The sequence below is a fragment of the Canis lupus genome, chromosome 34 (genome assembly GCF_003254725.2).
Source record: "Canis lupus dingo isolate Sandy chromosome 34, ASM325472v2, whole genome shotgun sequence".
Taxonomy (NCBI): Eukaryota; Metazoa; Chordata; class Mammalia; order Carnivora; family Canidae; genus Canis; species Canis lupus.
The window spans coordinates 16,223,774-16,247,842 of record NC_064276.1 but is presented as its reverse complement, the minus strand read 5'-3'; the positions used below and the strand labels follow the sequence as shown (position 1 = coordinate 16,247,842).

The 24,069-nt window shown below is 40.0% G+C and overlaps 1 protein-coding gene across 3 annotated transcripts in view; it reads left to right on the top strand.

Moving 5' to 3' along the window:
- Positions 1-24,069, top strand: part of MCF2L2 (MCF.2 cell line derived transforming sequence-like 2) — a 238,246-nt gene that overhangs the window by 116,920 nt on the left and 97,257 nt on the right. For all 3 annotated transcript variants that reach the window (XM_025451559.1, XM_025451561.3, XM_025451556.3), the window contains 4 exons: positions 1,301-1,492; positions 4,057-4,248; positions 11,255-11,432; positions 16,184-16,263. In XM_025451559.1, the coding sequence (XP_025307344.1) occupies positions 1,301-1,492; positions 4,057-4,248; positions 11,255-11,432; positions 16,184-16,263 (642 nt within the window). The remainder of the gene's footprint in view (positions 1-1,300; positions 1,493-4,056; positions 4,249-11,254; positions 11,433-16,183; positions 16,264-24,069) is intronic.

The window sequence follows — 24,069 nt, the reverse complement described above, 5'->3', positions numbered from 1 at the left end:
GGATGGCACTTTCTGAGTGAGCCTTCCTATACCCATCCCATTAAAATAGAAATTCCTCCACCAACACTCTCTACCTTCCTTTCCCTGTTTGATCTTTCTCCATAGTACTCATCACTAAGATATGATGTAATCTACACATCTAATTGTTTATTGCCTGGGTCTCCTATTAACATGTAAGCTTCATGAGGGCAGGGATTTCTGCTACTTTGTTTACCACCAAAACCCTAAGCACTTAGGACAGTATTTGGCATATGGGAGGTCCTCAGTAGTATGTGATAAGTGAATTAAGAACAGTTAAACATGGGGGTGCTTGGGTGGCTCAGTTGGTTAAGCATTTTCAGGTCATGATCTCAGGGTGGTGAGTGAGCCCCTTGTTGGGCTCCATGCTGGGCATGGAGCCTGCGTAGGATTCTCTTTCTCCCTCTCTTAAACAAACAAACAAACAAACAAACAAACAAACAAACAAACACAATGAGACGTCCACTTAAGTGTCTGCCTTTGCCTCTGGAATTCCAGGATCAAGTCCTGTATTGGGCTCCTGCATGGAAGCCTGCTTCTCCTCCCTCTGCCTGTGTCTCTGCCTCTCTCTGTGTCTCTCATGAATAAATAAAGTCTTTAAAAAAAAGGGGGGGTGGTAAACATGGCACATGTGGTTAGAACAAAGCAAGCCATGCAGAAAGAGGTAGGAAATATGGTTGCTGGACAGATGAAATCAGAGCAGACTGGGATCCTGTGAATTGCAGGAAGGGGTTTAGATAAACATTTCTTAAGTCTCATGATCCCCCATAGAGTTGTTCAAACCAGATCTTACTGATTTCTCAAATTCAGCTGACTCCACTCTCTCCTCAGCGCCACATGTCTGATCCTTTTTACTTTTCCATTTAGTTGACAGCAGAATTCAGAGTCTCCAGTTCTGGTCAGTATAACACTTCATGCTCTTCTGGCAAAAACTTATCACAGTTGTCATAGTTGAATTACTGGTATTATTTGTTTGATTATCTGAGCTCTCCATTAGGCTGAAAATCATAGCTTGTTAACACTATATCCTCAGTGCCTAGCCCAAAACTCAGCAGACACTTGAATGAGTGACTTGCTCTTCTTCAGAGTCCAGGTGACCCTAGACTAAGCTAGACTTCCTGGAGACCCTGGCCTGCCACAGAGTTTTCCCAGGTCCATGGTTGTGACTCGCAGCCTGAGATCCGACATCTCCCTAGGCTCCCTCCAGATTTTGAGCATGCAGTAGACAAATGTCAGCTTTACCATGACCTGGCTTCTGATGCTTGGCTATGGATGTTCACAGGAGCCCTTGGAAAAGGCCCAGCTGCTTGCAATAATTGGGGACCAGCTCATCCAAAGCCACCACTATGCAATGGATTCCATCAGACCGAGATGTGTAGAGCTCAGGCACCTCTGTGATGACTTCATCAATGAAAACAAGAAAAAACATGACATTTTACAAAAGTCTTTGGAGCTGCATAGACAGCTGGACAAGGTGAGCACAGTGAAGCCATGACCATGATGTTTGCTAAATTTTCTATAAAATGCTCTTAATCATATTCATCATCCCTGCCCCCACAAAATTGCTGAGAGGATAACATACTTCATGTGAAATAGTGCTTGAGAGGCATTAAAAACACTGTGCAGATTCTAGGTCATAGAAGTATTGGAGGTCAAAAGTACCCCCGCCATCCCACCATATCCCATTAGAATGAACAAATGGTCATTTTCCTTTATGTAGCCCTAGACTTAGAGTATGTTTTGACCTGGCCCTGTGGGACATTTCTTGGTTCCCCTTCAGGCAGAGAACCAAGCACTATATTTGCAAAGTGCTTCTCCTTATATGTAGTCATCAGATTATGAATCCTTTTGGAGACACTTAAGTAATAATGACCATTATACATTTCTACCATTTATTGAGCACTTACTATGTTCCTACCAGAAACATAATTATATCATCTATTTAATCCTCAAGACAACCTAGGATAAAGGTATTAATGACATTATTTTATGGAGACAGAAACTGATATTCAACATTTGATACATGAGAACCAGTTTGCTATAATTGTAGACTCTCTAAGGTACCATTCTGGAGACTTAGATTCAGTAAGTCTAGGATGATGCCCAGGAATCAGTATTTTCACCAAGTTTCCGGGTGATTATGGTACAGGTGGTACAGGGATGACGCTGAAAAACTGTGGGATAAGTGATTCCTCATGACTACACCTGTGGTAAAAATAGGGAATTGAAGATGAAGTCAGGACTGCCAAATTCCAAACCCCAGGCTCCCTAGACTAGACAGCAAAACTATGCAGATGGCTCACAGGGAAGGGGCACAGCTTCTGGTGCCCTTCAGTGGTGATCTCTGAGACAGGTGCCTGGTCAGCAGGGGCATGACTTCTGGAGCCTTCCCTGTCAGCTATTTGCAGGCAGCATGTGGCTCATGGCCATGAGTCAGCATGCTCCAATCCTGTAGCTGTTTCTCTCTGATGGCTGGGGGCACACACCCAGGCTGTTTACATCATCCCAATGCCAAAAGGATTGTAATGTCAATAAAATACAACTGTTCCAGAAGCAAGTGGCTCAGGAGGGCCTGGTCCACAGACTGCTTTGTGTGTGAACTCTGCAGGATCAGCTGCTGTTTTCCTCACTCCATTTCTACTCCATAGTTAAATAGTCTAATGTTAGTGTGTGGAGTGTGTGTGTGTGTATGTGTGTGTGTATGTGTCCCTGCTCTGACTCTCTGGAAGACCCCAACTTAATGTTTTCTATGAATCTAGGCATGATGTTTCAAGAGAAAGTTTTCATAGTGTATGTCAAAGCATGATTTGCATTATTTTGAAAATCCAAAAATGTAGGAAGGAGGAGAAGGAAAAGAGTTAGTTATGGACACCTACACATCCATTCCCCTCCTCATCCCCACATGGTGGTAATCATTAATGTTTAAATATCTTTATTATGTTTTGTTATCGTCAAAGTAGTACACATTTAGTATAAGGAATTTAAGGAAAAAATAAAAACAAATGTAAATTGGCTATAATTTTCCCCCTTAGAGATAACTACTTTGGAGTGCTTTGTTTTGCTCTTTTCCCCCTGGATAGTTATTTTACATAGCTCTTCAGGTCACATGGTAAATGGAAATACAGATATACTTGCACTAGCAGCTTCTTTCCACATAAATATTCAGGCAGCACAAGGGCCCCTATCTTTCTGTTTAATCTTTTAAAAATTGAAATGTTAGAATTCATCACCTATTTGACTTCATCCCAGCATTCTGGAAAATTTGAGTATTGCTGTCCTGAGTTATAAAGCTTTGCATTCTTGGATGCTTCCCTAGGAAGGACAAATGCCAGTAAATGCAAATGTGGACAGAGGAAAGTAGTGTTTTTGTTAAAAAAAACAGGGATCCCTGGGTGGCGCAGCGGTTTAGCGCCTGCCTTTGGCCCAGGGCGCGATCCTGGAGACCCGGGATCGAATCCCACGTCGGGCTCCCGGTGCATGGAGCCTGCTTCTCCCTCTGCCTATGTCTCTGCCTCTCTCTAGCTCTCTCTCTGTGTAACTATCGTAAATAAATAAAAAAAATTAAAAAAAAAAAAAACATTCCCTCCCCTAGGAAGACATGTACAGGCCAGGTCTAATGCCTTGTCAACATATGCTCTTATAATCAATTAGGACACAAGATGAGTGGCCTAGAAGGCAAACTCCAAAAGTCATTAGTTACATTTCTCAATGGTTAGACCAAACCTAAGAATACGTAACTTTTCCTCCTTTGGAGATGTAGCAATTACTGTCAGTGTAAAAGAGAAGAACGTTTATACAATTCTTTTTACTGACTAGTTGACTTCCTGAGAAATGGACAGATGTAAAATTAGTTTGGGTTTGTCCACCTTATAGTTGTATTGACAGTGGTTAGACCTATGAACTTTATTCTGTCCCAGAACAATTTTCCATTGCTTCAGGATCCTTCTAGACCACATATGAGCTCAGACCTCCTTGATGGTTGTGGTGGCTGAGTTGTGGTCAGGCTGATTACATAGAGCACTGTGTTTCTTTTGAAAGGTCAGCCAGTGGTGTGAAACAGGAATCTACCTTTTGGCTTCCCAAGCTGTAGACAAGTGCCAGTCACGAGAGGGGGTTGACGTTGCCTTGAATGACATCGAGGCATTCCTGAGTACGGCGAAGGAGTACCAGTTGCCCAGCCACATGGAATTTTACAGCCAGTTTGAGTTGATACTCACCATTGATGTAAAGGTAATATTTCTGGGTTATTTTCATCTTGCAGTTAGAAAGCGTTGGGGGACCTTTTGCCTGTTACGTAAGAAAATCTGTATTGAGCAGGCTCACCGGTTCCAGAATTCTCAGGTGGCATCTTAGACTCTTGGTTTGTGCTTCCTGGCAAACTGACCCTTTGTGATCTCACCCAAATACCACCTTCAGTCATTCATTTCTCTCCAAATACTCATGAGCATCTCTGGTGTATCATGCATTGTGCTGAGGACACAGCAATGAGAAGAAATAAGACATGGTTCCATACCTGATGAAACTTAGTGGGAGAGGCTAGCATTAATAAATGTCAAACACAAAACATAAGAATATGTACAAGCTGAGATAAGTGGTCTGGAGGAGAGATTTAGGATCCTGCTGGGTATGTGACAGAAGAACTTGGCCTAGACTGGGAATCACTTGAGCCAAGGCTTGGAGAATGAGTAGAGATAATGGGGGAGCCTTTCCAGACCAGAGGTAATAGCATGTGCAGAGGACACAGGGCTGGAGGGAAGCTGGCACAAGTGCAGAACCCAAAGGTCAGGATGGCTGGAATACAGAGAGCAAAGGGAGGGTGTTTGGGGTGATATAAGAGAGAGGCAGATGAAGCAAGGCTCTGTGGGCCATATTAGGGAGTCTGGTCTTTATTCTAAGAGCAGTGGGAAGCCACTGAAGGATTTAAGCAGGGGAATAACTTGATTGGATTTGCATTTTGAGAGGAGCATTCTGTTATGAAATCAGAAGAATTATGTATAGTACACCTTCCTCTGAGATTCACATCACCTTGTATGTATCTTTCCTATAGGACCTTATTCTTTTGAGTCACGGAATCTAATTCACATTCTTTCAGGGTGCACTTGTGCCAGCTTACCTCTAGCCCTGTGTCCTCTGCACATGCCATTACTTTTGGTCTAGAAAGTCTCCCCCATTATCTCTACTCATTCTCCAGGTCTTGGCTCAAGTGATCCCCAGTATAGGGAGCATACTCAAAGTGATTGAAGGAGTTTGATGCAGGCACTTTTTACAAAGATTTGGGCAGGATTTGGGGAACCCAGTAGGGATGGTGAAGGTCCCTGGGGCTAACAAGAAACAGAAAGTAGTTACCAGCCTCAAGGCAAAGGAGATCCCAGGAAGCCTCAAAGGCCTCAAAGACAAAAGAGATCCCAGGAAGCACTGTAGCTGTGACTGTGAAAGATGCTTTAAGAGCTATGGCCTTGGGCAGAGGGATGAGACCACCAATGGGGAAATATATATCCCAACTGTCCTTGCTCCCTGTCTTGAATTTCCTGGTGGTGCTACCCATTGGCCAAACCAATTAAAAACCCATAGGCATGTGAGCCTACTCAACAGAGTCTTTAGAGGTCAGCTTCCTGGGACACAGAGCAGGGAAAAGAAGATGTAGTAGGGCAACTAATGGGGAATATCCAGCATATATAACTTTTATAGTTAGTTTTTATGGGATACCCTGAAGTCCATCCATGGATTCAGGCTAAGAGCCTTTGCTGTAATATGTTATATACCATACTGCATTCTACTTATTTACTTAAATGTCTGTCATGCTTATTATACTGGGAGCTCCTGAAGTGCAGGAGCTTTATCCATCTCTGTATCCCTGTGCCTAACCTTTGCCTGGTGTCCAATCCGTATTTGTTGAGCAAGTGGCGGGCAGGTGGCAGAGTGGGTCAAGTACAGTGGGGGCAGCTCAGTGTGGAGTTGTACCTTAATGATGTTCTTTCTCTGAAGCCTTTTGGTGGTAAGGTATGAACATGGTAAGGGGTGGGGGATGGATAGGCAGACACCTTCTCGCAACACAAGGACCCTCTGCTTCCTTGCAGAAGGAAGAAAGAGAAGCCCCATCTGGTGTAGGTTCTACACTGCAGACCTGGTATTGGTAGCTCCAGGTCAGATTCCTATGGCAGAATAGTCTCACCTAGCTCCAACTCCATTAGCTGCTCAAATTAGTGTATTCAGTCAACCAGGGAGATTTGTGGCCACAGCTGCTGTTCTGGCCAACTTCAGCAAAATTCCTAGCCATACCACCTACCAGGAAATGAATAAAACTTCATAAACCATCTTGGAAAACAGGCAGAAATATAGGGAAAGGAGAGGATTATAAGATAAATAATTTTTTAAATTCTATATGTCAAATGAATCAAACTATCCCCAGAGCCCATCTTTTGATGGGTTTGAAGTAAAATTTTAGGTTATAAGATTTAAATATCCTGTTGTATCAGAGAAAGTTCTATCCACTGAGGAGTAATGACTTTGTTGTCAAAACTAGTACTCTACACATATAGAAATATTCCTAGATACATGTTAATGTAGATATGGTACAGACACATGTACCTTTTTATTTTGACAGTTGAAATAGTCTAGAAGCAATGAGACTTCCAGTGTCAACGAGCACACCTACCCCTAAGATCTTGGTGTCTAATACCATTCTTCAATAAAAGAGACCTGAGCTCCTTGGAGAAATGGCTGATTCTAGGGCTGGGACAGGGAATATACAAGATGATCCTAGAGCATCTTGTAGTAGCAGAAGGAACTATTAAAAACAAAACAACAAACCACAGTGATGGGACATAGGTGGCAATTGAAAAGAACTCCCCATGGCCAATAATAGAACAATTTGAATAAATATATATGATACAAATAAATGATGGAATAAATAAATGGGGCAGAAGAAACTAACCTCCCATGTAGAAGAATTCTAAATTATTTATGTAGATACTTTGCCCTCAAGGAGATAGAGCAAATTCCCCAACCCTTAAATATGGGGCTGTACATAGTGGCTCACTTTGTCAGTACAGGGAGGGAGAGACAAAAAGTGATGTTATAGTGAAGTGACTTTACACATACGACCTCAGCCAGGTGACCAAGGTCAACAACATCAACAGTGTTGTCATGCAGATATGATGTACCCTTGATATGATGGGATGGACATGGCACTTTACTTCCATGGTCTTACACCCCCCAACTCAGAGCTCCAGTCCAATCATGAGAAAAACGTCAGATAAATTCCAGCTGAGGGGCATGCTACAAAATATATGACCAATACTCCTCAAAATAGTCAAGATCATCAAAAACCAGGAAAAGCTAAGAAACTGCCACAGCCAAGAAGAGCCTAAGAAGTTATGGCAACTACATATAATTTGGGATCTTGGAGTGGCCCCTGGCAGAAAAAGTATATTAGATAAGACTAAGGAAATCTAACTAAAATATGGACTTTATTTAATAATAATAATAATAATAATAATAATAATAATAATTTATTTTTATAATAAAATAACATATCAATATTGTTTTATTATTTGTGAGAAATGTACCATACTAATGTAAACTGTTAAGATAGGGGAAACTGGGTAGTCTATATGGGAATTCTCTGTACTATTTTATAATTTTTTCTGTAATTCTAAAACTATTGAGAAAATAAAATTTATTTCTAAAACACTGATACTCTATGTCTAAATAATTGAATTTGTTATATTTAAGAAAAGTGATTATCAAAACTACATCTACAATTAAACTTTTGTTCTTATAGCAGCCACCCTGTCTAAGTCTTTTCAAGTGCTTTTCTGCAATATATTGCTACTGTGCTACCCTCTTAGTGCTGCTGTTTTGAGTTTTTCTCCTTTGTCCACTTTCACCACCCAGTCTAGAAAATAAAACAATCACAGTAACAAATAGCAAGATTCAATTATTTAAGTATTCACTGGGAACCTAGTTTGTGCTTTATTTGTATTCTAGGAGTACAATAATGAAGGTCACTATCTCTATAATGAAGGTGCTAGCAGTTTATTTATTTATTTATTTATTTATTTATTTATTACTTACTTAATTTTTTTTAGGTGCTAGCAGTTTAGTGGAAGACAAACATGTCCTCAGTAACTGCCTGTTGTCCAAGAGCATATGGAATGGAAGGGACAGTGGGGCACATAGGGGAGGCAAAGGTCAGCTCAGCCTGGGGAGGTCAGGGTGTTCTTAAGAGAAATTGCCTAAATTTGGCCTAGAAGATTGGGTAGGAGTTTTTAAGTGAGACAAAGCAGAGGGAGGGAACCTCAGCAGAAGGCAAGGAGGTGAGAGGGCAGACTAGAAATAAGAATGTTCCCATAATTGCATAGCTGGAGGCTGGAGTGAGAAGTAGGGACAAGTGGAGGTTAGACTAGAGGGAAGTCAGGGTTGGTTGATGAAAGATCCAGTGTTTTCTGACGAGTCTGGACTTTATCCCAGCAGGGCATTTAAAGATAGAAGTTATATGATCAGGTTTACATCCTGGAAAGATAATTCTGATTGTGGTATGGATAATGGCTTTGCAAGTAAAAAGAGGAAAGAGAAGAAGAGGGGATGCAGTTGTATATCTTGCACCAACTCCTCCTTCATCTGAGTTTAGATTTAGGGTCTCTTCTGACCACCTCACCATTTCCAAGGTTCACCCTGGGATCTTAAGAGGGAGATGCAAGAAAGCAAAGGTGATTCAAGTCCTGCCCAGTCCAAGTGGTGAGTCACAGGGCTCCAGCATGTGGCACTGACCTCACATCAGGGTTTACACCATACAAAACCAATTTGACAGACATCCTTTCAGTCAGATTTCTTGATATTTGTGCAGCAGTTAACACCTATGACTCCGTTTTCTCAAGCTTATAACTGAGCTGGCCACCGAGTGTCATCACCATCCCCCCAGAAATACAAATTGGCATTGCTATCACTCTGACATAAGGGGATTTGGTTTCATTTGGGATCTGGACCATAGCTGTCCACTGTACACCTGAGCTTCCTGAGGCCAGAGACACATTCTCTGAAGAGACCTTTTAAACACAAGCTCCACCTTAATCTAGATCACGGGTCTGCAAATGATAGTGTGTGGACCAAAGCTGCTTGCCATTGACTTTTATAAATAAAGTTTTATCAGAACACAGCCACACTCATTCATTTATGTGTTATACATTATATATGACTACTTTTGTGCTACAGCATCAGAGGGCAGTAGTTGTAATAGACTAGATGGTCTGCAAAACCTGAAATATTTACTGTTTGGCCCTTTACAGAAAAATTTTGCTGACCCCTAGTCCAGACCAACACTGTTCAATAGAAACATAATGCAAGCTGTACATATGACTTAAGATTTTCTAGTAGCCAGGGATCCCTGGGTGGCGCAGCGGTTTGGCACCTGCCTTTGGCCCAGGGCGCAATCCTGGAGACCCGGGATTGAGTCCCACGTCGGGCTCCCGGTGCATGGAGCCTGCTTCTCCCTCTGCCTGTGTCTCTGCCTCTCTCTCTCTCTCTCTCTCTGTGTGACTATCATAAATAAAATTAAATAAATAAATAAATAAATAAATAAATAAATAAATAAATAATTTAAAAAAAGATTTTCTAGTAGCCATATTTAAAAAAGTGAAAAGAAACAAGTGAAATAAATTTTTATAATGTTTAATTTAACCAATATCCAAAATACTGTTTAAATTTATAATCAATATCAAAAATTATTATTTACATTATTTTTTATTCTAAGTCCTCAAAATCTAGTGTGTATTTTACACTCATGGCACAACTCAATTCAGACAAGCTGCATTTTAGGTGTCAGTAGCCTCAAGTGGCGAGTGGTTATTGTATCAGACTGTCCAGGTCTGTACTCTTGACTCTATAAGGTCTGAGACTAGCACTAGATCTTGGAGTAGAGGTCAGCCTTGATAGGATCCTCTATCTGTAGAGGAACAGTTATCCCATAACTGACATGGTATTTCTCCCTCAGGGCAATTGGCTCTTTCCCTCAGAAGATGGCCCATCATAAAAAAGACAAGTATACTTTTCTAGTTGCAAAATGTGGCAACCTCCCTGAGTGTGTGCTGCTGAGCCTGTACTTTCAGAATTAGGCAACCTCAGAGCACCCTATATGGCTTGTGGTGGTTGAGCTCTTCTAATTTTGGATCCTTTCTTTGGTGGCTAAAATCCAGGAGACGGATGTTAAATGTGAGATGTCTGACATCCGTCAGAGTTGGCATGACAAAGAAAAGACTACCCACTTCCCTTGACCCAATAGAGGTATAGGGATATCATGCTGGAAGCAAGGACAGAAGAAACATATTCAGCTGAATTTAGGCCTTGGCGAAACTCAGAGATTTTTTGTTTTGTTTTGCTTTTTTTTTTTTTTTTTTAGATTTTATTTATTTATTTGAGAGAGAGACAGAGGTAGTGAGTAAGTGGGGAGGGGAGGGAGAAGCAGGTTTTTCCCTGAGCTGGGAGCCCAACATGGGGCTCCATCCCAGGGTCCTGGAATCAGGGCCTGAGCCAAAGGCAGATGCTCAACTGACTAAGCCTCTCAGATGCCCTACAGGGCTTATTTCTTACTCTCTTAAATCTCTGCCTTAGAACATATGATCAGTTAGGGGAATGTCTGTGAGTTTCATCTTTCCCTTGGTATTTTTTTAGTTTACTTCTTTACTACTTATGTATAGGGAAGGGGGTCTCACAGAATAAAATTTAAATGTTTACCCTTCGGTATTTGGGGTTCCCTGAATCGTGCCTCAGGATGTAGGCAACTCTTTCCTCCAGAACCCTTAAACTGTTTTCTGCAACAGAACCTTTATTCAGGGCACACCTCTTATTTTGAAATCCTCCTGTTTTGTAAAGTAGCCTGATGTTCTTTATTCATAGTCTGTGGCATCCTCTTCTACTATTAATGGACATAGCTTCATGAACATTTATCTGCTCAATATATATTTACTGAGCACCGCTCTGTGCTAGGCAGTGTTCTAGGCATGGAGATACAGTACTGAAAAGGAAAGGATATGATCATTATCCATCAGGTGAGAGATGCAAACTCTCAGAATCACAATACTGGTGCAGGGTGAATTGTGCCAGCACTTGCATATGGATGGAAGGGTCACCTGAAGGAAGTGAGGCTGGGGGAGGAGGGGAAGATGGGAGTAAGAGAATGCTTCATGTCCTCAGGGCCTGTGCAGAGTGACCTGGTCATGTTTTCCTTTTGTTCCTGTAGGCCAAAGCCCAGGAAGTACTGCAGAAGCTGTGCGATGTACAGGAAATATTTCACAAGAGGCAAATGAGTTTGATGAAACTGGCAGCCAGACAGACTCGCCCAGTGCAACCTGTGGCCCCTCATCCTGAGTCCTCCCCAAAATGGATGTCACCAAAAACCAGCCAGCCCTTCACCTTGGGTAGGTTATTTGGGGAAGGAAGCTTTGTGCTCTTATGTTTCATAATGCTTATTAGGGTTGAGACTGTAGGTGTTGTCACAAATATTATTTAAAATAAATTATAGATATGGATAGTACAGGCATTGCAGACTTTATAGAGTTAGGTAAAATTAAGTGCCTGTGTACAAGGAGATGCTCACAGTCTAGAAGATGAATAATATAAATGTGCAAATAACATCAGTATGAAATAGACTCCACTAAGGACCTTTAAAATGCTCACAAGATTCTATTAGCAGTCCATGTAAAGTTGGTTCTTTGTAAAGATAAAACAATAGATAGGTCCTTACACCAGTCTTGTATGGTCTTGATTACAATAACTTATTAGTAAGCCTTGAGATCGGGTAGTATAAGTCATATGTGTTTTTTTCCAGATTATTTTGACTATTTTCATTTCCATATAAATTTTAGATTCACTTTTCAATTTCTGCTGACATTATGATGGAGGTTGAACTGAATTTTTAGGTCAATTTGGGGAAAACTGTTATCATACCAATATTGAGTTTCAATCCATAGATGTTATAATTCTTCATTTATTTAGATCTTGAAAGACTTTATTTATTTGAGAGAGAGAGAGACAGAGATAGAGAGAGCATGAGTGGGGAAAAGAGGGAAAAGCAAGGCTTTTTGCTGAGCAGGGAGCCCAACGTGGGCCTGGAGCCCAACGTGGGCCTCGATCCCAGGGTCCTGGGATATATACTTGGCACTATAGTTATTTTTTGGTTTTGGTTTTTGTTTGCTCTTTTTTTGAGTTTTTATTTAAGTTCCAGTTAGTTAACATACAGTGTAATATTAGTTTCAGGTGTACGAGATAGTGATTGGATACTTCCATACTTCACCCAGTGCTCATCAGGACAAGTACACTTCTTAATCCCCATCACCTGTTGAACCCAGCTGTGCCCCCCCTCCCCCCACCGCACCCCCATACCTCCCCTCTGGTGATCATTAGTTTATTCTCTATAGTTTGAGTGTTACTTGGTTTGCCTCTCTCTTTTATCCCTTTGCTCATTTTTTTCTTTCTTAAATTTCACATGAGTGAAGTGATATGGTATTTGGCAATATACTATACTGGTTTGAGTGTAGAGATCTTAGATATTTCATGGTTTTTTTTGTAACTGTATAGTAAATATGATTTACCATATTTAACTATCAATAGGAATATATTTTTGAATAAAGTATAATCAGGTCATCTTTCTGTTTCAGTCTTTATGCTTTTTCCGCCCTTGCCTTATTATAATGTTGAGACCTCCAGTACGGTGTTGAATAGAAGTGGTGAGAGCAGACATCTTTATCCTTTTCACAATGTTAAGGCAAAGAGTTCCTTTTCTACCTTAAAATATGATATTAACAGTAAGTTTTTCACAGACACCTTTTATCAGGTTGAGAAAGTTCCCTTCTCTTCCTAGTTTGAGGAGAGTTTTCATCAAGAATGATTGTTGACTTTCAGATGCTCTTCATGGTGCGTATATTGAAATGATCATATAATTTTCTCCTTTATTTGTTAATATGGTGGATTACATGATTTATTTTCAAATGTTAAAACAATTTTACATTCCTGGGATAAACTGCTCTTGGATATGTTATATATGTTATTTGTTACTCCGTTATTTGAAACTGCTATTAAGCACATATATGTTCATAATTGTTATATCTTCCAGATACACTGGCTCTTTTATAATTAGGAAACATCTCTTCTTCTCTCCTTATATTTAGTAATACTCTTTGTCCTGAAGTCTATTTTGTCTGCTATTAATATAGCACTCCAGCTTTCTTATGCTTAGTATTTGCATAATATATTTTTTCCATTCTTCTATTGTTTTTAAAGTATAGCTCTTGTAAGCAGCATATAATTGGGCCTTGACTTTTTTTGGGGGGGTGGGGGATTGACTTTTTAATACAGTCTGTTAACCTCTACCTTCTGATTGGAGTATTTTTCCATTTACTTACAATGTGATTGTTGATATAGTTGGATTTAGAGCTACAATTTTGTTACTTGTTATTTATTTTCTCATTTTCCCCTTTCTGTTCCTCCTTTCCTACCTTTTTTTGGGTTAGCAATTTTTTTTAGTGTTCTGTTTTAATCCCTTATTGGCTTTTTAGCATACCTCTTTGCATTGCTTTTCTCAGATATATGCTCAGATATAACTCAGTATTTTTTTTGTTTTATGTAAATAGTCTTTTACATCTACTCCCTTATTCAGTCATTTCCAGTATTCTTTTTATTCCTTATTGTAGATCTGAATCATCACTTTGTGTCATTCTCTTTAGGGTAAAGAACTTCCTATGCATTTCTTGTTGTGTAGATCTGTTGGAAACAAATTCTTTTGGTTTTTATTTATCTGAAAATTATGGAGTCTTTTGGTAATTCTCCATTTCATATGGTTGACAGTCCCCTGTCTCCCATTACACATTCCACTTTTTAGAATCAAGCTTTGATAATAGTTTAGTACATTTCTTTTTTGAATTTTCTATGTGCACACACACACACACACAGACACACTCAATACACTTATGCACACATCCTGCTCACACATACAAACAGACATTCACACACAGAGAAATCTTTTTGGATGGCTAGAGATAGGACCTGGTTCTCCTAAATTCTTATTTAGAGATCCTTTCCAAAACTAAATTGTGTTCATTTCTGTGATTTTTCCTCTGTCATTGTTTTAAGGGATATATGTTTGTTACAAGTAAATAAAGCCGGAATAATAGCTTGTTTCTCATTTTTTTTTTCAAATACAATATCTCATCATGGATAATGACCCTTCTAGCATAAGTAGATCTTTGTCGTGTCTGAATGGGTATCATTGTCTTTGGCCAGACATCTTGCTCATTTTGCAGAACAATTCTGCACTTTTGCTTTGGATAGTAACTGCTGAGTGTGGATTCAGGCAAGTCACTAACAAGATTTTCAAACACATTTATCTGATTCCTCCTTAGTAACTGAGTCTGTTCCAGGACAAACCATTATATTTCACAGTGCAAGTAGCATGAGGGAGCTGGAATCTTGGCTCTGACTCTTGTTAGCTGGGTGCCTTGGGTACAGCATTTAACCTAACATTTATAAAGAATGTGAAAAATTCTTTTGTGGCTATAATAGCTAAAATGTACTGTTTACCATGATCTAAACACTGCATATATTAACTCATTAAGCCTCATAACAACCCTATACTAGAGGCTTTCTCATTATTCCACACTTTACCGATGAAGAAACTAAGGCACAGAGATTACTCTGATAATAATGAGTCTTGTACATGAAAGAGCAAGACTCAAATGCTGGCAATGTGGCTCCTTGCCCCTGCCTTCAACTTCTCTGTTGTACTTACAGTGGGAAGGGTGGTGCTTCTCAGTCGTGGGTGTTGCCAATTAAAATGTATGCACTTCTAGCATCCAGTTATTATGCCTGCAATCACTCAGTTTAAAGGGATCCTGCAGAGAGTGAGGAGCTCAAAGGATTGTTCACTGTTATGAAGTAGCTTCAGTGGTCATATAACCAAGAACAGCAAACAGTGTATTTCACTACAGATTGCAATAATATCAATGAAAAACTTCCATAGAAAGCCCCAGCTGATTCCAGTTGACTCACAGAACCTGAAGGTTGGGAGGAATCTCTGGAGGCCACAGTTCATCACAGATAAGAATCAGTGTGATATATTGGGGGCATTAGGTGGATGGCATTTTGGAACGTAGAAATTACTTATTAGCCTCGCAGCAATCATGCCCAATGCAGCCCTCTGATAATGCTGGGTTAGAAAGCCTCAGGGCCTAACCAGGGCTTCACTTCCCCAAGTCCCATTCTTAAAGCCGAATGCCTAAAGAGGGGATATCTCCCAGGTGTCCTATGAGCTCTGTGGAAAGGAAGGGAGGGTGACAGACAGGGAAGAGAGCAAGAGCAAGACAGCCCAGTTCCATCTTGACTCAGCTAATTCATTCTTTACATAGTTGTCTCATCCACTAATATATGTGGTTCCATAATCCAGCTGTTAGATTAGCAACAATTCCTGGCTGGGGCTGGCATAGACATTCTCTTGTATATCATAGTATGATTATGTGAGTGTGTGGGGGGATGGGTTTCATGAGTGTGTGTATGTGGAGAGAGAAAGAGGAAGAGAACTCTTTAAGGAAATGGTTGTGTTTAAGTGGTAAGATTTTAGCATTTTTTAAGTTGTCTGTAATAAGGACAAATTACTTGTATAGTATAAAATATATATATGTCCAATAAATGTGGTATCTAGAATTGAATCTGGTTTTCTAATCCAAGAGCAACATCAACTGCAGTATTATATGGTACAAAGATAAATGCTAAAGCAGCAGTACAGAAAATAATCCATGAAGTTTGAATGTCAAGGAAGACTTCATGAAGAAAAGTGACCTTTTCGCTGAGCCTTAAAAATGGGAATGATGGAAATTCTCTTGTTTTAACCACATTACATTTACTGATTTGTTGTAGTTTGGTGTTTTTTGTAGTGGTCTGTGTGACTTTTGTCTCTTTGGATCAAATGTTAAATGCCTGGGGTCAAGGGCTATTTCTTTTCTGCATCTCTCCTTCCCCTGCAATTTCATCTCCCACCTCGGAAATCACCACAGCAGCTCAATTAAGCTTTGTTAAGCCCAACCCAGTCCAACTGCTCATCCAAGCCAGGGCACACACACTCTGGGTTATTTATAAGCTGAGTTGCCAAATTAATGGCATGTTTTCTTTATCTCTCTAGCTCCTCTTCAGAGAACATCTGAGGAAACTTATACAGGGACATTAGAAAAGGAAGATGATGAGACTAAATTTGAAGTCAAGGTAGGACCACCTTTTTCTTTTATAGATAGAAATTTCTGACATGAGAGAGTATTGTTGCCATACTTACCAATAAATGAAGTTTATTTGAGAGAGGTATGGGAGAGTTATTACCCTCTCCATACCTATCACACTTCCAGACTACTGCTCTCAAGAGCTGAGGTTTATAGGATTTCTTCCTTTTCTTTCTTCTTTTTTTTTTTTTAAGATTTTATTTATTCATTCATGAGAGACACACAGAGAGAGAGAGAGAGAGAGAGAGAGAGGCAGAGACACAGGCAGAGGGAGAAGCAGGCTCCGTGCACCAGGAGCCCAACGTGGGATTCGATTCCGGGTCTCTAGGATCGTGCCCTGGGCCAAAGGCAGGCACCAAACTGCTGCGCCACCCAGGGATCCCCTTTTCTTTCTTCTTAATTGCAACTAGAAAAACTAATTTGGTGGGACGTCTGGGTGGCTCAGTGGTTGAGCATCTGCCTTTGGCTCAGGTCGTGATCCCGGGGTCCTGCGATGGAGTTCCGGGTCAAGCTCCCTGCAGGGAGCCTGCTTCTCCCTCTGCCTGTGTCTCTGCCTCGCTCTGTGTATCTCATGAATGAATAAGTAAAATCTAAAAAAAAAAAAAGAAAGAAAAACTGGTTATGGTCATGGATGTAATTGTTGGTAGATATTATGTTATTGAAGGAAAAGTCATTTTGTGCATTCCTATAATCTGACTTCATATTTAAAATTGGTAGAACAATGTGTGGTTTATGTACAAAAAACCTGACTGAATTGTATAGAGCTACACACACACACACACACACACACACACGCACACACACACGCCTAAGTGGTGAGCTCTGAATAAACTCTGTAGATTGTATTCACATCACTTTCTTGGTTTTAATATTATGCTCTAGCTGTGTAAAATATCAATATTAGAGGAAGTTGGGGGAAGGGTACATGAAATTTCCTTTATGTTTCTTTGCAACCTTATGTGAATCCATAATATTTCAAAATAAAGGTTAACAGAAAACTATAAGCTTTGGAATTAGGCAGACCCGCATTGAAGCCACATAAGCCACTTTAAGCCTCCATTTCTCCTCTATAAAAATGGGGATAACAACAGCTATCATCTGAAACTAATTTTGAGCAGCAAATGGAAACTTGAAAATTGCCAAGCACTGTATAATTGTAAAGTAACATTATATTTCAAGACTCAAATAAAAAATATGTCACTGCAAAAGCAATCCTAGAAAGGGCCCTTTTGCCCCTGCCTCACTAAAAATTGAGTATCTGGCTGATGGAATGGTTCCGAAAGCAGAAGCCAGTAGAGCATGAGTCACATGCGCTTTAGCAACAGTTTGGATTCACCATCTGTGCCCAGTGTGTCTGAATAGAGGACCCCACATGTCTTCCACCAACCATCACAGAGTCAGGCAGAGAGCAGGTCTCAGACTTTTCTTCCTCAAGACAGAAACAATGTGGGAAGTGGCGTTCCCAGCAGACTACTCTTAGAGAGAGAAACCTGCAATTCTTTTGTCTGTTTAGTCATCCTTTTGTAGTTTAGGCAGATGAGGGCATTGCTGCAGTTATTTCAGAATCTCCTGTGGTTGGAGAAATTGCTTTACTGTTCTTCCCAGAGTTAAGTAACAAACTTCAGTTTCACACAATCATGATCAGCCATTTAAAAGAGTAAATAGCAGGTGCCTGGTGGCTCAGTTGGTTAAGCATCTGCCTTTGGCTCAGGTCATGATCCTGGGGTCCTGGCATTGAGCCCTATGTCAGGCTCCCTGATCAGTGGGGAGTCTACTCCTCCTTCTTCCTTTACCTGTCCCCCTTGCTCATGCTCTATCATGTAAATAAATAAAATCTTAAAAAAAAAAAAGAGTTTGAAATGGGCATATGTAATGAAATTTTGCCAGACTTGACATCCATGGAGTCTGTGGAATTATTGAGTGACATAAAACAGGTTTAATTGTGATCATTTTCAAAACTGAGCATCACCCTATCCTGATGTGTACCCTGGACTTCAGAGAATCTCATCTTTGGAGGTAAGAGCTGTGTCAAGTGCACTGAAGCACATGTCCAGCCCCTGAACTTCCATGCTGTTCCTATTCACCCACAATGTGATTTGAACTTATCTCATAGCTCTCTGATTTTCTTTGCTCATCTTTAGACAATATATTTATGGTCTACTCTATAAAGATGCCATGGGAATTGTGTGTATGTGGAGGTTCTCATATAAAAGACTCCAAATTCGAGCAAATTATTTCAATAATTGTGAACAATAAAAACGAGTGCTGCTGTTTTATTTGTTGAGGAAAAAAAAGGAACTATAGTCAGTAAGCATAAAGCACCTTTTCTCAGGGAAAAGTCTCAGGACTTTAAGGTATTTAAGACAAATTTTTCCATAAGCTACATTTATTATTTACTCCAATTTTGTATGTTGGTAAGAATAGACAATGCAGGAACTAGAGCAGGGGAAGAATCAGAGGCCTATAGGGTTGGAAAATGTTGAGTAGAATCCAAGAAGTTCTGACCACCAGACTTTTGGTTTCTTTTTTGGCCATGCTGCTTATTTAATTCAGGCTCCAAGCCCATCCTGCTAGGATGCTGGCTCCTTCATATGCAGGCAGATCACCAATAGCATAGGTACTGGTAAGTTGGAGCAAGCCAGTGTTACAATTGTCCTGGGCTTTTGTTTTTATTTTTCCTTATTGTTCCCTTGTTTGTGTATTTAGTAAAGGGCTTTTCCTGCAACAACATGTATTTTAATAGTCAAGGCAGTGGAGGAAGCAGGGTAGGAAGAGTCTGCCAGACTTCCTCAATTTGGCAAACAGAGGCTGCTCAGACTTCTACTTCTAAACACCAAGGCTATGAGAAGTGTGAGCAGAATCCATATAGTTATGACTGACTGTGAGTAGAAAGGAAGAGGATATATGAATGAAATCTCTAAATTGTAGACTTAAAAATTGATTCACGACCAATAAATGCAATTAGCATTTGACAAGGGAGGCAGTTTAACCAGGGAAACCATCATCCCAAAATATATAAGAAACTAGTAAAATTAAAGAAACGTTAGAAAAAAGAGTCACGTCTGTGTGATTCGTAGTTTATTACAAGGGGGACAAGGAGGTTGACTAACACCAAGAACGATCACTGCTGCTTGTGTTTTGTGACCACTGTCCAAGACAGATGACCAGAAGCATAACGTCTAACTCTGATGACAATTCTGACATCCTTGACCTTAGGCCTAGACTACAAAGATGAAATGAAACCATAGCGCAAATCAAAACATTGTGAAAAATGGCTCACCTTGCCCTCCTTGGATAAATGCTCACAGACAAAACAAACAAACAAACAAACAAACAAACAAAAACCAAAAACCAAAACCACTCATGATGCCACTAGAGTCACCAATACTTCAACAAAATCGTGGTATGAAGTTGTCATCATCAGAGAACTCATTTCCAAAAAAGGCATTCCATCTTCTCAGGTAGTGTAATCCTTGCTTTACTTGTTGGAAGGAACTTCAACTAAACTTGGCAAGCTGTCTGAGGCTCTCTGGGCCATCTGGCAGCTGTGCAGCCATGTGTTAGACTCACTGACGTGGTCTGGGAAAGCCTAGCAGTGGAGGAGATTCTCTGTGGTTGCTGGCTGTGGTGATGTGGCTAGTTCAGGTGCTTTACATCATCAGCTGGAAGCTGAAAGCATGACTCACAGGAGCTTGCTTTCCCTGGCCGCTCATATCATAGCTTCTTCAGAGCTGGAAAGAAGCCAAAGGGTGATGAAAATTCCTTTTTCATGAATGTGAACCCTCAGGATAAAGGTAGAGCTACTGGCTGTGAGCACCAACAAACTGTTCCTGCGTACCTGTTAAAGTGGCTTACAGTAGCAGAGGCCCTTTGAGGCTGCCAACAGCCTCCTTCATAAAAATTAAAGAAAAAAAAAAAGCCAAGACTACAGGCTATAGATTAGGGAGGTGAGAGAAGAGTTGTTAACACCGATGAAGCCCAGACATCATGCTATATGTACCCTTTTCATGACAAATCCTTAGGGCCTTGAAGAAGATGATGAGGAAGATGATGTTTCCTTCATTTTATCTGTGATGCTGTTGAGACTCTGAGAAGTTAAGTGCGTTTCCCTAAGGGTCACTCAACCAGTAAATGGTGGACCTGGGATTTGAAACTTGTAGTTTATTTAATCCAACAGTTTTCTTATTTAACTTAATCCATTTACCTATAGTCCATTAGTTGCTTAATCTACCTAACTACCAGTTTATTTAATCTCTTATGCTCTAAGTTTCCACTTCTGCAAAATGGGGCTAAAGCAACTTTACAGGTGGTTGATTAAATGAGAACTATATGACTTCAATAATAATAATATTAAATAAAAAAATAGCAAAATTTTTAAAATGAGAAATATATGGGAAGTACTTAGCATGATGCCTCACATATAGCAGATTGTTGGTAATTTTAGTTTCCCATTTAATCCCATGTTTATAGATAGAATGTTCTGTATAAAAGATGAAAAGTAGCTGAAGGAAGGTCATATTCAGGTCTTAAACTGAGTAACTTCTCCTAATCTTGAATATGTACTGTTTTGCTAAATCATAATAGATCAGGCCCAAACTCAGTTCCTTGCTTTCTCACTCTTTTGAATCCCCAAAGCTTTCATTTATCTTTCTGATTCTCAGTGGGAGAGCTGCATAAACTATAAGCACATTTCAGCGTTCAGCCTCTATGGTGCTTGAAGTCTGATCATTCAGAGAATCCACCAAATCTTTGAGGCAACTCCCAACTAAGCTTTCTGAAGAATTTCTAGAACCAAGATTGTCAAGGTTTCCTATGTATTGCAGCCCCGAGAAGCTTATTAATAACGCAGATTCTCAAGCTCTACCCTCAGAGATCTTGATTCAGGAGGGTTAGAATATGGTCCAGGAATCTGAATTTTTAACTTTTAAATTTAAAATTTTTAATTTGGTAACTAGAATACAGGTGGTATAATGATTGCATTTTTGGTCACACTGGTCAAGAGGCTATATTTTCATAGGTCATAAAGACTTGGGATAAAGGAGAGGTGGATATGGATCTCTTAGGCTAATATAGACTCCAGAACTTAGTGAAGTAAGGGTGTGATTCTATTCATCTATGAAAATTTACTTTCATTGAGGGAGCTATATGAAAAAATGAGAGAGTAACAGTTAAGACCACTGTTGACTTTGCTATTTGACCAATAAAAAACTGAGATGACTAAAATGTTTGGTTGGTCCAATCTAGATGTCTTATTCAGCTCCATTTAATATATATTAAGGCAATTGCTATGGGTCATATGGAAATAATTCTAACATGGGGTCTAAACTCAGGAAACTTACAAGTTTCATGAGGGAAACAACATATTTCAAATAATTTATTTAATGTAGAGAAGGATGACATACTGCCAGTAGAAGGAATAAAGCATGGTAGGAGGCAGAAGAGGGAACAGTTCATAACAAGGATATTGGGGATATTTTTTATAAAGGAGATGGCATTTGAACTTAACTTTGCAAAATAAATACAACTTTGAGAGGGATAAGACAGAGAAGGGCAGTCAAGATGGGGAAGTGTATAAAGTCTCAAAAGTCTGAAGGGGCATAGGCTATTCTGAAAATGTTTCGAGAAAGCCAGAGAGGTAGGTTGCTGAAAGCTTTGGTTAGGAGTTGTTGCTAGGAAAGGCACTTATGTATTAGAAAGATGACTCTGGTATGACAATGAAGAGTAGACTAGAAGAAGGCAGGCAGATGGACCAGCTGCCAGCAGGTGTCACAGTCTGGATGTGACTCCAGTATTAAGAGCCTAATAATGACAGGAAAAGGGAGGTGGGTAGAGTTTATACCCATCCATCCTGATGTTCTCTCCCCAGTTGTCTAGAATAAACTAGACTATCAAGAAAGTGTGATGAATGATGAATAAAGACCAAAGCAGAAAAGAAAGGGAAAATATTTAGTAGGGAAAGAAGATACTGAAGATACTTGAAGTTTCCGTCTTGGATTCCTCATTGGATGAATTTGTTGGCTAATATAGAGCACTCAGGAGAAACAGTAAAGAGTGAGGACTGATGAAGACCAAATCCAACATTTGTAGGGTTTTATAGATCTAGAACAGCAACCCACACCCTCTCTTTCTATGAGCTGTAGCCACCCTCCCCACACCCCAATAATGAGAGTCAGCCAATTGACCTTGAGGTTATGTGGAAATTATTTTTGAAATAGGTTAGGGACCAAAATTTATCTAATGAAGTACTTATCAAACTTGTGATTTTATTTGTGAGTTAAAATTTATAGACATAAGAATTAAGTTACATTGTCATTTATGCATTGAGGTTAAAATCACATGAAATCAAATAGCTTGAGAAAATTCTAGATATGTGGACCACTTCTTTTCAATGTCCTTGGCACACTTCTTTCTTTTTTTTTAAGATTTTATTTATTTATTCATGAGAGACACAGAGAGAAGCAGAGACATAGACAGAGGGAGAAGCAGGCTCCTCCAGTGGAGCCTGACGTGGGACTCATGGGTCTCTGGGACCACGCCCTGAGCTGAAGGCAGACACTCAACCATTGAGCCCCCCAGGCATCCCAGCACACTTATTTCTTTCACATTTTCTTGGGTTGGGAATGGGAGAAAGGTATCTTGCAACATGTTTCTCAATTTCTAATATTTTATTATTTTTTTCCGAAAGATTTTATTTATTTATTTATTTTGAGAGAGAGAGAGAGAGAGCAAGCATGAGCAGTGGGGAGAGGGAGAAATAGGCTTCCCATTAAATGGGGAGCCTGATGCAGGGCTCCATCCCAGGACCCTGGGATCATGACTTGAGCCGAAGGCAGCTGCTTAAACGACTGAGCCACCCAGGTGCCCCTTAATTTCTAATATTCTAAACAGAACTACAGACTTGTAAATCACTGTTAAAACAATGTTACAGTTTTCAAAGAGGACACTTTTCCCACAAACAAAATATTATAAACAGTGTTTAGAGTATTAGTCCAGCCTTTAAAAACCAATGTTACCAGTGAGATCATTGAATTAATTACTACCATCTGGCTGGGGATTTCAAGGTCTTAGAGAAAAGAGATCCTGGAAAAATTTTGAATAGGAAAAGTTTGCATTTGAGACCTTTCCCTAAAGCCTCAGGACTACTCATGCCTGTCTTCTCAAGCCTGCCCTTCTCCTCCAAAGGGTTTTAGTCTATAACATGTGCTAAAACCTTCTTCTCTATCCTCCCTCTTGGAAGACCCAACCCAATATAGCTGATCTGGACTAGATGTGCGAGAATATCTGAATGAGCTAGTTTATAGCACTGCATGGATGATGAGTGACTGATAGCTCCTTAACCCTTCTGGAAATATTTGCCATTAAAAAAAAGCTAAAACCAAGAGTCAGTCACCCAACTGACTGAGCCACCCTGGTTCCCCTGAAATAAAGTTTTTTAACAAGATTCCTTCAAGCTAGGCACTTAGGCTGTTTTCTCAATTTTGAAACACATCTTTCTTCAAAATATGTGAGAATTGAAAACAATTAGATTATGTATTTGTTGAGAAGACATAGGAAGTCATCATTCAAGGTGCTTCTAGAGAACCTGTATGTGGGTTGATGTCACTTTGAAAACTGGGAAGAGGCTGGGGTAGAAATGGGGGTACATGGAGTACGTTGCATCCAGAGCAGTTGGCAGCTGCCTCCTATCGCTGTCATCTTTTTTCTTCAGCATAAAATGCACATAAATGGGGAGGAGCATTTGCACTGGATTGGCTCTCCAATAGGGTGGCTTAGGGGTCAATTCCCTTTTAAATCA